At 38.2% G+C, this 15374-nt stretch overlaps 1 protein-coding gene across 1 annotated transcript in view; it reads right to left on the bottom strand.

The window, feature by feature from the left end:
• The window catches only part of RGS22 (regulator of G protein signaling 22), a 59891-nt gene that overhangs the window by 1228 nt on the left and 43289 nt on the right, over nucleotides 1-15374 (bottom strand). Inside the window, exons 20-25 of the mRNA XM_031058977.1 lie at nucleotides 11967-12128; nucleotides 8883-9062; nucleotides 7236-7376; nucleotides 3542-3793; nucleotides 1686-1791; nucleotides 1010-1103 (exon numbers count right to left, since the gene is read on the bottom strand). Coding sequence (XP_030914837.1) covers nucleotides 1030-1103; nucleotides 1686-1791; nucleotides 3542-3793; nucleotides 7236-7376; nucleotides 8883-9062; nucleotides 11967-12128 — 915 coding nt within the window. The 3' untranslated portion in view covers nucleotides 1010-1029. The remainder of the gene's footprint in view (nucleotides 1-1009; nucleotides 1104-1685; nucleotides 1792-3541; nucleotides 3794-7235; nucleotides 7377-8882; nucleotides 9063-11966; nucleotides 12129-15374) is intronic.

Here is a 15374-nt window from a genome sequence, read left to right on the forward strand (position 1 = left end):
AGCCAGGGAGGGCCAGAGCTGGCTGGGCTGGGCTGGGCTAGGCTGGGCTGGAGCAAGGGGTGCAGGTGCCCTGTGGGCCCAGCTGGAGGTTTCTCAGACACAGAGCAGGAGCAGAGGCCCTGCACTAGGACTCCACGGGGAGCATAACAGCAGTGAGAAGGCAAAGGTGTGTGGAATACAGGCACACCTGTGAGGTGCAGGAGGCCCCAGGTAGATGGATTACTTTAACTGAACTGTAGAACATGGTAATAGGGCAGAAAGGGAATGGGAGGGAAGACCAAGGAATGCTGCAGTTTTCTCTGAAGTCATTTTCAGAAAATGCTGCCACAGGAAGATTATTTTCAGACACTTGAAATTTTAGGAGGTCTAATGAGGGCAGGACACCAAGTTGCCTAAAATAGCAGTGCCAAGTACAGAATTAGAAGAGGGAGGAGGAGCAGAGAAGGAAAGCAGCAATATTCCAAGTCCTATTAACTTTTTTAAGTCCACCTAATTTCAACATAGGCTAAAAAACACCTAAAAAGCCAAACCTGTAGACAATTCTTCCTTCTAGGAATTTAGGCCTTGAAGCAAAATCTGCGTTTCTGTCTTTATCAATTTTTTTTTTTTTGCTGTCCCACTTCTTTCTCTCAGTCTAATATTTAATTTGCTTTGGCAGAGGTGATCTATTACTAGTTCTGTGTCAGGTTCTTGACAGTAACTTCAGAGGGTCTGAGATTTCTCCAGTCATCTCATGTTCCTATTTAAAAAATCTTATCTGGAAAGCTTAGATAACCTAATTTCAGAGACTGCCATTTTGCAACAAAATTCTATCTGGTCAACATTAGATCCGCTAACCATGGCTGACGTGAAAAATAAGCTTGTTTTCATATGGAGGCTGTACAGCTTCAGTTAAACATGATTTGGAGCAGGATAACTTGCTACTAATGAGCATCAGCACTGGCAGCAGGAAAACTGGCTTTTAAGAATTCACATTTCAAAGCACACTTGTCATCAGTCTGGTACTCACCTCCTGCTTCTTGGGAAGATTCAGAATTTAGGCTTTGTAGGAATGGTGGCTTTTACAAAACATTCAGGCTTCCGGGAGGACATAGACAAGTAACCTGCATTTGGAAAAAAAAAATTAAAATTATGTGAAAGTGAAGGAACTGAATATTACATAGTGCTATTGCTAGCCCTACTACTAAATGGATATTTTTAATAAATAAACAGGTCATAATATCCTTGGCAAAGACCTACAAGGATATTCACAGCTGAAGCAAGGATGAAGCAATGCCTCCAAAAACATACTGACAGAGAACATACTGTGAGAAACATACTGTGAGAAAGAGGTTTCAGTATCTGCTTGAATGTAAGCTGATGAAGCACAAGAAGCCAGGGAGGTGAAATGTGTATGTGATTGCCATGTCACTGCAGAATGAAGAAATGGCTTTATTCCTCTCTGCAGCAGGACCTGTGCTGTAAAGGCAGTGCAAAGATTCCCTGCAACTTTCACTTTTTCTCTCTTAGCAAATATACCACTCATGAGTACAACCCAGAGAGCAACTCCCCTACAGACAGCAAAAGAGAGGCAGAGGTTTCTGTACACAACTGAGAAGAAGAGCAAGCAGTCCTTGTACTGCAAGGACACAAGTACACCTATGCTCTAAGTTTGTCCTGCTAAACTACAGAGCTTGGTTAATAACCTGCAGGGAGTGATGATGATGAGGTTTTCTGCAGATCTTCTTGCTTTTTGATGAGTATTCTTTCCTGCTCCAAGGCTTCTATGTACTTAGAATAGGACCAGGAAGCCTGCAAGAACCATCAAAAACCATCAGCCTTCAGGTCACATCACTGTAGTTTCTGATCCATTTCAACAGTAAGATAAAAAACTTGTTTATGTTATATTCCTATTACTGGATAATTACAAATATTAAGAAGATTTTTTAAATTACAATATTGGAATAATGGGAGAAAGAGTATTCCTGTAAATAAGTAAATCTCAAAACACCATGATTTAAGCAAGTTTGACAGATACAATGTTTCTATTTATTCTTCATCCCTAGTCTGAGTTATATTCTCTCTCCTTTCTTCTTCAAAAGCAAAGCAGCAGATCTTTACCCTCCCAAAATATCATTTGTGCTATCAAGGACTTAATTTTATCTCTGTGTTACACCCTTAGTCCTCCCCTTGGACTATGATTGCTCTGTTTGACATAAACCCAAACCAGCAACTGATTTGTGGGGTGGAGAGGAAATACATATAAGAAAAGCTGTTTCTAGCTTATGTCCTTTCACTGAACGTTTGTGAGTCTCACAGCTCCTTCTGCCTGCCCTCTCCAGCAGAATGCTGCTACCACTAGAGGCAGATCAACTGGAGATGCCATCCTTTCCTTTTCTAAGGATAAAATACTGCTTTTAAAGAAAACAACTACAGTTCAGATTGCATGTAAATAATAGGTTGCCCTTCCAAAACAGGATGAGAACCGCACTTTTATTTGGCCTGGTTTTTATCTAATGGCATGAGAAGTTTGGAGCCAATTTGTCATATCATGATTCAGTAAGAACTTCTATCACCTTCCTATTGTAGGAAGGGGCTTGCAGAAGGAAGAAGAAACTGCCCTTTAAAATATTATTGTTTATTAAGCCCTCTTCTTGAGGGTTTAAATGTATACCAGGGATGTACTGGCTTGCTCAACTCACTTTTTTTTAAAATAGGTATGAGCAAAAGTAAAAAGGTCCACTTAAGGGTAAGAGTGTAAGCTTATCTATGCAATTCACACTGTGATTTCAGATTTTGGGGTTATTTCACAGTACCTTTTTCTATATTCTGCTCTTCACTACCATAATGCCATGGGAAGAGCTCTATGGAATACAAGCAGTGGCCAAAGTGTGATTTACTCCTGATTCTCATGACATATCTGTGCTTTTGTGGTTGCACAGGTTCCTTGTTATGTTCTGGCAATGCCAACTCAGCCATGAATGATCCTTTGATATGCCCAATGTAGCATGTCTGCTTTTCCCATTTCCGGGTAAAATAACTGTTACCTTTTCACTACTGTTTTGATGCATTGTCAGAGTTGTTATGGAAGAAGTCTTGAAGTGGTTTTCAAATACCTAGATTTTCAAATACCTAGATTTTCTAAAGGAATTCAGCTTCAGTTTTTGACATATGACCAGAATAGGACTCTAGCCTAAACCGAATTCTTTCAGGATATGAATTTCACAAATAATGAAAAGCTTCTTATTCCAGAACTGAGCTACCTTTTCTTCAATTTATCTTTAAATATAGATTCTTTTTTTAATCCATACACCATAAGACCTTAACATTCGGTTAGCTGTTAATACTACTCAGAACCTACATCTTAAAAAAAATTAATAAAGAACAAAAAAAATCACCTGTAAGACAGGTAAACTTAAAACAGCAAAGCTAATTGTAGAGGAATGAACAGTTATTGAAGAACCATCTGATAGCAGTATTCAAAACCAAACTCCCCCTTTCCCTTTTCCCAAGATTATTTTATGTCTCTTGAATTACATCTGTAGGAACATGTATTATTTACCTTCCTCCCAGGTCCTTCTATAGGTGCTAAAGCTGTTGATGATCTTCTCTTAACATCAAGCTCATCTAGCAAAACACTCTTTGGCAGTTGAGTCAAGGGCTTAAGCTGAGTCAGGGGCTCAGGCTGAGTCAAGGACTTGAGTTGAGTCAAGGACTTGAGTTGAGTCAAGGACTTGGGTTGGGTCCAGAACTTGGGTTGAGTCAAGGACTTAAGTTGAGCCAAATTAATGAGTTTTTTCCCCGCTTCTTTACCCTGCAAAAAAACTTATAATTAGATGTGAACAATAGTTACAGAGCTGAAGTAAAAAGCAAAGTCTGAGGAACCAAAAATTGTCATTGGAAATGAGATAGTGTCATTTGCTGTAATGTTTTGTAATGCTTAGCTTCATAATTCATCGTGCTGAGCATATTTTAAAGTAGCAGCTGCTTTTTTAAAGCATTTCTTTGTTCTAGTTCATGTTTCCTGTCCTCTACACTCCTACAGATCAACTTTTTTTCAGATTCAATACCTGCTCCAAAATATAGCTAGGTGACAGGGCAGATCTGCAACAGAACATATTTTAAGGACAGAGAGGACATTGTGAGCCTCTAATTTAGCCTCAAGTATAAACACAGAATGTAGGATTTGTCATGATTAATTATAGCTTGGTCCAGTAGCTGTGTGTGAACTACAAGTATACAAGTTAGGAAAACAGGCAATGTAAAATCTACAGAGAAGAACAAGGCATTGTAACCCTTGGCAAACTGCTCTGGTGATTAACTGTTTGTCACTTTCATGTTGGTTTGTTTCACTTTTGCACATTCTGTTTGATGATCCCAAAACTCTTCATAAACATCAATCGATGTTCATATTTGACATCACAAAGAGCTCTCTCCAAGAGCTGAGTAATATAACCCTCCCATGTTCCAAGAGAGAAAGTGAAGGGAAAAAAGAGGATCAAATTGTTCCCAAAGTCACTTAGTAAGTCCCTGAAAGATCTGGAAAAGGATCACTCTGTCTCGTTTCCTTGCTCCCAAAGTGTCTTTTCCTTTGTCATAATTCCCACTGTCCTATGAACCCATCAGCTGTAAGAGTGACTTTCGGGTACAGAGCTGCCCAGGCAGTGTGATGCTGATCTTCTCTGCAGAAACAGGCTCAGTAGCTTCTGTGGCACACTCAGTTGGTGGAATGGGGACGCCAATGCAAACACAGAGACATTGTGAATACTACTGCACTGCAGTTTATGTTTGCTGGCTCGCTCAATGACAATGGTGAATTAAGCAAGGTCTTTAAAAATTACTTCTCATAATAAATTAAGCAACGTTATAGTGGATTTAGATCCCATGCCATTACACCACTTACTAACAAATAAGCTTATTGCTAAGAGACATAGCAGAAACACAGAAAAGGAAAATAATGTTGATGGCTTTCTTTGCTAAGGACATGGAAGGAGTATGTACAAATCTACAATGTAAGTTAAAGCTAAAAATTTAAAGCTATTTTGTGCACTTGAAAGAAAAAAAATCCAAAATCTATTTTGGAGATAAAATGCAATCATGTATACAACAAAATACTAGTACTGGCATCAAGGCAGTCTGAAAAAAGTGACATATATTTGAAAGTATGTGGCATGTGCATCTAGCAGCTAACAAAGGAAAAAGTCCATTGTCAGGATGAGTTCTTCTCTTTGGTAGAGTTTGCCCCTTAAATAACAAATAGCCACACAAAAAAATATTGAGATAGTCAAACAATACCAAGTTATGCATCATTACTAAGTGAAAAGCTCCTTGTCTGCCCATTTTTCCACTATACTGTATGAAAGTCCAACTCTTATCTGTTCAGTTCTAAATTGAGGTGAGCACAGGTAGATTCAGTGCTCCAGGGACACATGTAAAGGAAGAAGAAAGCAAATTCCTCCCCTAGGAGTATGATTGCTCTGTTTGACATAAACCCAAAATAGCAACTGATGTGTGGGGTGGAGAGGAGATATATATAAAAAAAGCTGTTTCTAACCCTTGCCAAGCTTTGCTCTTGTTCAATGAGCCTGGTGGGGCAGAGGAACATAGTCCTTCTTTTCATTGCCAAGAAATCATCACCTTCCACAAGCCAACAAGTCAACCTGCTGTTGCTCATGTTAGATGAAACTTATCAGTATCCTTCAGGGATACTGCATCACTTGAATTATGCTGTCACCGAGACGACAGAAATCTCAGGCAAGAGAACAGGAAATAGCAAATTCTTTAAACAATAACAGAAAGAAAAAAGGATTTTTAATATATTGGAAAAAATTATGTGTTGCACCCATTCTTTTAAGAGATTTTAAAAGGTAACTGGTTTACTGATCCTTTTTTTTTTTGTGAGAAGAACAGTCTACAAACTGTTTACAAAACTGCATTCTCTGCTTGTCATTTTCTAAAATTTCTTACTCTATTTCCCTGCTTAGAAGCATAATTCACCATTCCCATTTGTTCTCAATAAAAGCTAGGCTTTTGCCCTCCTGCCTAAGATTTGTTCTTTATTCCTTGAGCTTGATCAGAAATCTCATAGACAGGCAACAAACAGATGGAAAATAAGTCTGTGAAAATGTAAAAGTTTGTTACTTTGAAATATTGCATTCTTGCACTTATAACTATTGCCAATGGCCTTGGCAGACATATATATATATGGAGACGTGCTCTGGAGAAAGTAAGATGAGTTCTTGGATTTTAGACTTCCCTTGACATTGCTGTGTGGCCTTGAGTAATGCTTCACTGGTCCTCAGCTTTCATGTGCATAAGAATAACAATGCATATATGTTCTTATGGGCCTATGTATCTCTCCAGATACCTGTGTGGTTCATATCATGTGGAACATCTCCACACATCTACATGGTATTTAGAATACGTCAACGTCTCTGTAATGCTACTTATTATAGTTTGCAAGTCCAGTAATTTCTCTGTCCTTAAAAGAATGTTCTCTCCTCAAAGCTTGCCAAACAATTGTATTTAATAAAAAATAAACTTTTTCAAAGCCTATAATCAATAGAAAAAGAAGTCCATTATATTTTAATTTTAAAAATCCAAGAAAAACAATTTTACAAACAAGCATTCCATTGTAGAGGTCACAGTTTGTTTTGCGCTGGAACTGTCTGGAAACTTGCTGTGAACAGTCTAACAATTTCACTTTCAAAGCTGAGAAATATTCAAGCAAAGGCAAAGATTATGCAAATTAATTACCACATAAATATTTTTTAAAACAATGTGCAGGATTTTCAAATGGTCCTTCTGGAAAATAGATATGAAATCAATTTTGGTTTGGGTTTGGTTTGATTTCACTTGTGGTCCAGAACGTAAATTCTAGTATAAGACAATATATCATGAAAGTGCAAACAGGTCTGCAGTAGCCCACAGTACACACGGACTGTACACAGATGTATTGTTCTTAATTCAGCCTTCCTCTTTGCTCTTCTCTTGGCACAAAAGGTGACTAAAATACATTTTTTCCTCTGGTTAACGAAAGGAGTATCCCATTGACTTACCTGCTTCAACTCAAACATATGTATAGGTATTGGCAGAATTGGGAAGTAATCACCTTAGGACTGGGTTGAGTGTAAAGCTTGAAATCTAACAAGATTAGGTAGCTTTGGATCAGGCTGAGAAAGAAATATTTTATTTGATGTATCTTTGCTCATGTTATTCAGTTCATCAGCGGTCACCTGAAACTTTATGAGCCTTACCTTTGCTGTTATCCCTTCCATCTTTTGCGTATCTTTTTCCTTTTTTTTCTCCAAGGAAGCTAGAATTTTGTCGCTCTCTGGATTGCTTTGGAATTTACAAAATTCTGGCCAAAATTTAAACAGAAGAGCAAAAATACTCATCTGCGCAGGAAGAAAATAAAGTCAATCTTGATCGTATTAAGGAAACAGTTGACTGTAAAATAAAATGCAGAACGAGATAACTATTTTTTTTGAACACACAGCCTTGTTCCTCCCACGTACTCTGTCCTGACATTTCAGCTCAGCTTTGCTCAGCACATGCTTTTCATCAGCGTGTTTATTACTGGTGAGAAATCTTCCTAAAACACAGTTAAAAGGCATTTTCTTTTTTTATATTTCCCTAAACAATTGTTTGCATTAATGAAAACATCCATCACTTTTTACAAGTATTCTTGATAAAATATACACCAGTAGAATTGCTTTTGCACCACTGTTCTGCTCAAGTATTTCAAATATTCAGTTCATTAGGGAGAGGGCTTTTTTTCCTCTCCTTAAGAGAAAGGAAATACTTTTTTGCCTCTGGAAAGGCTCTTAAACCACATTACAGATCTATGAGCAAATCTTGGATAATTTTTAAATGATATAATCTCTCACAGGGTCGTTTTTGAACTAGAATAAGAAAAACAATTTTAGAAAAGCAAACAGAGGGGCTCAGTGAATTCTGTTGCTGCACGTACTAAGGCTCACATTTTTCAATGTATTTAGATGTTTAATTTGCATTGAGAAACTTGGCTTCAAAGCAGCCAAGCATGCTCACTGCTTCTGGCTCAAGAGGCTTGAAAGTGACATGTGAGCCACTGTCGGGTTCCAGTCACAGCTTTTTGGCCTAGTTCTTCCTTTGGTTTTGTGCCACATTTCTGGAGTTCACTGGGTTTTACACAGGCTGAAATGAGACTTCTCTTTCTCTTAGGACCTATATGGACCCTTTTCTCTGACAAGTCATTCATCTCTTGTCATCCAAACGCTTTATGGACTCACAGTTGATGTCTAAAGGTGTCAGTGGGAATTTTATAGGAAAAGAACAACAACTACTTTTCTTGGACTTAGAAGATAAGACAAGGCAGTATCAAGGGATAAGAAAATGGTAAGTCTGTAGTAAAGGTTCCAAAATTGCTATTCAACATGATTAATAGAAAGATCAGAGAGAAAATTTTCTACAGCCATTTAATGCACACTTTCTGTAATAAAAGAGGGAAAGACATTCAGCAAGTTAAGCTGACTTTGTGCTTGACTCACATCTGCATTTTTCATAAAACTTGAAAACCACAGACTTTCTAACTACAAATTACTTCTGTGACATTAACCAAGTGGTAAAGAACAAGCAATTTAGAACATAGACAGAATTAATTTCTACTGCCAGAATTCGTAACACAGACCTGGATAACACCTTTCCAGGATCAGCTAGCTGTCAGAGATTTTCTTTATTGAGCAGGATAAATCTGAAGACTCTCTTCCATCTCCACCTTACAGTCATTGAAATATATAACTATAGCTTTCTCCTTCAAGCCCAGGCTTGTGTGTGGAGTCCTAACTGTCACATAAGCAACGAAGACTGTTCTTAAAATCAGGCACTCAGTCTCTGGCCAGACCTATCACTCAGCTTCTTACCTGTGCCTCTCTAAAAATGTAAGGTCCTAGTTCTTTCCTGTGCTCCACAATCTTCTTTGCTTGTTCAGGTGGGATGTCAATCTGCAAAGCTGGGGGTATGGCAGAATTAATAAAGCAGTCAATAATAGCTGTGATCTTTCTCTGAACTATGGCATCATCACAATGAGAATGGCACAAGTCCTGAAAGATAAAAAATACCATTTTCAGTCAATGGAGAGAGACACAGGCAAGAACTTTTACAGGGCACAAGTCATCAAAAAGCAATAGTCAAACAAAAATAATTATACAATAAATTCCTTCAGTATGCAAGGCAAAATTCTTTTGGTAAATGTGCATGGTCAAAACCATACTTCAGACATTCATGAGGTTTCTGGTTTGCAAATGCAGATACATAGCAATAATTGCTTTTAGGTGATAATTTCTGCCTGCATGTTTGGATATAACAGCATAGATTTTAAATGCATTACTGGCAAATAGACATTTCTGAAAAGAGAAACACATCTACAAGTGCAAAAGGCACTGATTTTCACAATGAGCCTGCTATGACTTGCATAGCCATGGCAAATAAAAGATAAAGAAATGCTTTAAGTGCTCCAACAAAAGAGGGGAAATATTTAGAGGGTACAAGATATTCTAACTAGGAGTGTTGTCACAAGAGGGGACAATGTCAGCTACCAGTACAATCTTCCATTTATTGAAATGTTCTACTTTCACCATTCATTAAGATTTTCTAGTTTCCTAAAACCTCAGGGTTTGAAATAACTCTGTACACTATAGAATACAAAACAAACCTGAACTTACAGGAGTGAGATGTCAAAGGAACACTGGGGTTTTCTATTTTTTTAATGTGATCCTATTGTTCTTGTAAAACCTGTTATTGTTGTGTTTTGACACCCTGACGATGCCACCATTGGACTTTGACATGAAGGAAAAATAATTCAAAGAGTGTCCTTCCAACACTTTGAAACATGAACTTTCCCTTTATCTATACATTTCAAGAAATTAATATGACACTAGATGACTATCACATGTATCTTAGAGACACTCAATGACCACTCAAGAGTTGTCAGGAAGAGAGCTCTTTAAATGAAGAATCTGAATTTAGTTTTGGTATAGAAGGCTACATATTTACTTTGCAAAGAAATTAAAACCATGACTTTTAAACAGAAATGTGGTATGTGAAAGAGTTGGCTTGCTTTGTTATGAATATTTTTAGTTTTGGGAAGGAAAAAAAAAGAACGATAACAACTATAATAAAGTAAGGCAATGCAAAAACATATTAAATCTATCCTTAGTACATATATATAATGGCTTTCTCTGCTCATCTAGCACAGAAGGCAGAGAGCTGTAGTACGAGGGAAGACAAACAAGCCATATGATATGAAGAGAGTTGAGACCAAGCATAGATAACCAGATGGAAATGATCCACAGAGTTATGTTTCTTCATATTTGTTAAAAAAAAAAAAATCTTGGTTTTGGATTGTCCCAAGATGTGCCTCCAGCCTGATGGGTTATGGGAGCAATGCAGTCACTGACAGCTAAAGGGAGTTCTGTCTAAACTGATGGCATGATAGGGCTCAGACAATACAAGTATGCACTGTGCAAAGTGCTGCCCACGCCTTTGGCAATATTCCTGCAGCTCAGCCTGACCCACAACACTCCTACTACTCCATCCCTTTGCTTCTACAAAGAGCATCAGCTGCCAACCATGACATTGCATGCATGGAGAAATCTGGTCAGATTCTACTTTTTCTGGATAACAAGACAAATAAAATTAACATAAATGCAGGAACGGGGGTGGAACAAAAAACAATGAAGGCTTTCTTCAGAGAGCTGTTCTACAAAGAAAAGAATTAAGAGCACGCTCCACATTAATTTGCAGAAAGTTTCCATGTCCTCCATAATGTAGCAATGAAGAGTCACCAGAATCGACAAAACTTCAAATATCTAGAAAAGGATTTGTGTCATGGAACACCAGGTACCTTCATATCAGAGTTTTAATCTAAGGTAAACACTCTGTAACCATGAGAGAGACAGCAGCATCCCCAGAGAGCATTTCAGCCAGTGATCCCTTGCCTGGAGATCAGAACCTTTGTGGGGAAGAGAGATTGTACCCTGGAAACAGGAGGAGCTTCACCTTCTAATGCAGACATCAAATTCAAATTCATAAAATTAAACAGTGAAAGTACACCCACATGCCTGCAGCAGATCTCCAAGTGCTCCTGCAACAGCAACTGTGTTTACAGCCCAGTTTCTGAGCACGTTAGCTAATCTCATGCTCCCTGCCTCCTATGTGCACACAGGCTATGTTCAGGAGCCCAGGAGAGGTTCTGCACTCTGGTAGCACATCAGGAATATCCCAGAGGCAAAAGGAATGAGGAATACATGAAAGATCTGTGGTGACCCTGCATTCAGTCCAGGATATTCCTAGGAGGCTGCAGTGTGTCTTAAAGTTTCACTCCAGACGTTTTCTATTGTATTTCAACCCACACAAGCAATTTCACAAAACTACATACATATGGGAGGGATGTAATCCCTGCTGACCTTTCTCATCACATTTCACTTTGGTCCCAAGCTCAGCTCAAGTCAAATTTGATTCTGCAAAGTGCAAGGGAGCTGTGATCTGCATTGTGCATATAGGGGTTTTTTGATACCATCTTTATATCTGTAGATTTGATTGAATTTTAAAGTTATCTCTCATTTTTGAGAAATTATCAAATTCAGATTGCAGCTGTAAGGACAGAATGAACATTTTAATGCTTGCATATTTCTACTACTCAACAGATGTATACCAAACTCTGGGCATTAGCAAGATAGCAGTGTTCCTTTAGAGACTCAGAAGAATGTGACGGTTTGAAGAAGCATAAAGAAATACAGGGATAATGCATTTGAGTCAAGAATAGCTACCCTTAAGAACTGAGGATTTTCACTGATGAAAAAAACAGTTTAAACAATGAAAGAGGCTTTACTATGAACAACAGAATGCCTATAGATATTTTTGTAAAAATTCTCCTAATGTGCAAGAATGGATGCATTTGCTGACAAATAGAATTCTATTCCCTTTGCTCTGTTTTACCACCATACCTTATACTTTTGCACCTCTTGCCAAAAGAGCACTCCATTTCCCAGGAGGTCTCCCTTCAGTGCCACAAAGCGTTGAAACAGACTTGCTGTCACTGGATCCAAGAGCGCCTTGCGGAAAGCAATTATTTCACTAGATGGAGAAACACTCTTATTGTCCACATGCTGTCAAAAGAAAAAATAGATGCACCAAATAAACTTTGTTTCAAAAAGCAATAACAAAGGCATTAGTTAGTGTAAACTGTCTGATTCTTATCTTTGCACTGACCCTAACTTTCAGTAGTTTATGAGTTTATGACACGGATACAATAAAATGTGGCAAGGTTTCATTTCTTCCTTTCAGTTGTTTTTTTTTAAGTTGGGTTTGGGGAACATTTTTTGGAAGATATGATGGAGAGGAAATGACTGACAATGATTTAGACCATATGACTGCATACTACAAAGTATAGAAAGAGCTCTTGTTATTGATTATGGTAATGGGCTACTTTTCTAGAGAACAGTTTGAGTTTTATGCAAACAAACAACAAAGGAAAAGGAACACACAAACCACATAGCTTAAAGTTGTAAAATGCTTCTGACAGGGATCTCACCAACAAAATGAGGTTTGAAATGTGTTGCTATGATCACCCACAGAAGCCAGAGAGTTTGCTCTCCATGAAATAAAGCTACCAATAGTAAAATAGAATTCAAAGTCATTGAGACATTTTGGAAATCTGCATGCTGCCAAGCATAGAACAGTAGGCAGCCAGGAAAGGGTGGGGAAAGAAAGATGGCTTATGTAGGGACAGTTTGTTTGAACTGAAGTTCATGCTGGCCTGCCTTCCTGAACAAACAGTTCTCATGCTGTTGCTGAACAGCAAGCCAAACAACCCCTTTTTGTTATCAGATGGATGAATGAAAACTATCTTCTAAAAGTGGTTTAAAACTCTTGAAGTCCTGGAAGGGTGGAGTGCTGTTCAGTGGTGAGCATTGGTCAGAAACATTTTTAGTTGTTGCCAACAGTCCTGGAAATCTAAGCTGATCCTAAGCTGAAAGGGTTTCTGCAACTTATCTTAAAACCAGGGGTTATGCTCAGTCCTGTCACAGAGCCTGCCAGGGGTAACAGCCTACTCTGGCAAGGAGGGTGGTGGCTGTCCAGAGGGTCCTTTGGTGAAAATAAAGTGAGCTCAATTTAGGCAGTAGGGTTGGATTTTCCAAGCCCTTCTCCTCTTCTCCAAACATGTTCTATTCCCTGTGACCAGAATTTAGGGAACTTTTGAGAAATATTATTTCTAGGGCATATTCATGAAGGGAAGAACAAAACGTTGCTTCCATCCCTATAGCAGTATGTAAACACTACTTACGTTATGGGTCAACAACCTTGAAGCAGAACATGGAGAATAATCATCTCCCTGACAAACAGGCAAAGGGAAAACTCACTTAACAGAACCCACATGCACTTTGGATCCCTTTTGTGCTGATGGTTTGCATGGATAATTGGTGACCGGGTCTCTAGTTTGATTTCAACAGACAATAAAAGTTCAACTGAACCAATGTACACAACTTGTATGTTGGCAATCACAAAAAGTTCACTGCTCTTCAAGAGGAAAAAAACTGGCAAACATCTGATGAAATCTATTATTACAAAGGTTTAAAAAGTTTAAATTTGATATTATCTCAGTGTTGTGAGATTAAAATACAATTCTAAATGAAACAGATACTGTGAGATATGATTAAACCTGCCCACTCTGCTGCATATTTCACATTCCCTTTTGTGTCTGCACGTAATCCACTTGCAATAATAAATAAACTACCAGATGCTGGAATGAACAGCTTGTCCAAATAAGTCCACTGCATGCAAAATACAGATAAATGTGGACTAAAGGTACAATATTAGTTTAAGGAGTGTTAATAGTGCTCCAAAGCCCAGGACAAGAGACCTTTATTTTCAAGTATGACCTCTCCAGACAGAAAGGGAGAGAGATTTACCATGAACATCCAGCAGGGAACTAAATTCAGGAGTAATTAGAGTAATCAGTCCACTGTAACCAGTACAGTCATGATTGCTTTTAACAGCATTACATTTGGGCCCCACACTGTCAACAGGGAAATTGTGAAAAATGTGCAAGGTCCAAATGAAAGACTGTGAAACTGCAGACACAAGAGACATAGCAAATTTCACTCGCCTTCCACATCCTGGTTGTCTTTTGCTGGTCTTTGTGTGAAAGATCTTCAGTTATATCCCTTATCTATAGCTGAACAAAAGATTATTATTCTATTTTTTAAATATTCTCTTTTTCTGGTTAGCCTTTTAATGATTAAGACCCCAGTGGTAGAACAGTTTATATGTCTTCTTATGGATTTTATGTCTGAAACTTGTTGTGGACCTGCACAGAATGCCATCCCTTCTTCAGCTATAAATGAACACCTGCTCATTAAGACTGGGGAATTAGAGAAGACAAGAGGCAATACAAGTCAAACTGTGCACTCCACTGGTGGTGGAGTTTACTTCACCCATAATGTTCTAAGGGACCACCTATGTGAGGAATAAATTTTGGGTTTGATTTTTTTTTAGTATGAAATATTTTTAGTTCCTTTGTACAGCTGTTTCATAAATACAGACTTGATCCTGCAACTTCTTTGTAGCTGAATTACACCTCAAACAAAGGGCAGGTTTCCTGAAGGACTACATAGCATGCCCACACTGTTTTGTCACTGTGAAATATGAAGCCAGTGGAGAATGTCATCTGGTTTCACTTCTTCTAAAATACTTTCTTCAAAGAATCTTTTCATCCTCTGAATTTTCAATAAGAAAGAGAAAAAAGCAATTGGACATAAATGGAGTTAGGAAAAGACTAAAAGCTCATTAGAACTATGTATTTCCTGTAAACTGTTTATTTGAATACAGCATTTTCTAAACTACTTGGGCTAATCTCCCTGCCAACACAGTGCAGCAGGTGCAAAAAGAGGCATGAGTTAGCTTCCAGACCTGGAAGCAGCTTAGCCTTATTGGTCTTCTGCCAAGGCTTGTAATGGAGGCAGAGTTCAGCTAAAAAAAGGCAGAGGGTTAGGATTTTTTAAAATTTAATTCACATAATCATTGTTAAAATTATAGTTTCTCTTATTAAAACCTATACTTTTCAGATTGCTTAGCGCTCTGAATCAGTGGAAAATACTCAGTTTATATGCACTCCTGACAACACTTCTGACTACCTTCATTACATGTTACAAAGATGAGAGAAAACAAATTTTATGAAGCAATGCAGTTACATATGTGTCTGCTTGGTTGAACTTTGAAGTTTCCTTCTGCTATGACATTCACATGTCAGAGCTGTTATGGAAGCACAAAACACCAAGTCTTTGCCTCTGCCCACCAGCAGGATGATCCCCTTACATGGATCACAGCCACAGAGGCACTCATAAAAGGCAGAT

This window comes from Geospiza fortis, unplaced genomic scaffold, assembly GCF_000277835.1.
Source record: "Geospiza fortis unplaced genomic scaffold, GeoFor_1.0 scaffold200, whole genome shotgun sequence".
Taxonomy (NCBI): Eukaryota; Metazoa; Chordata; class Aves; order Passeriformes; family Thraupidae; genus Geospiza; species Geospiza fortis.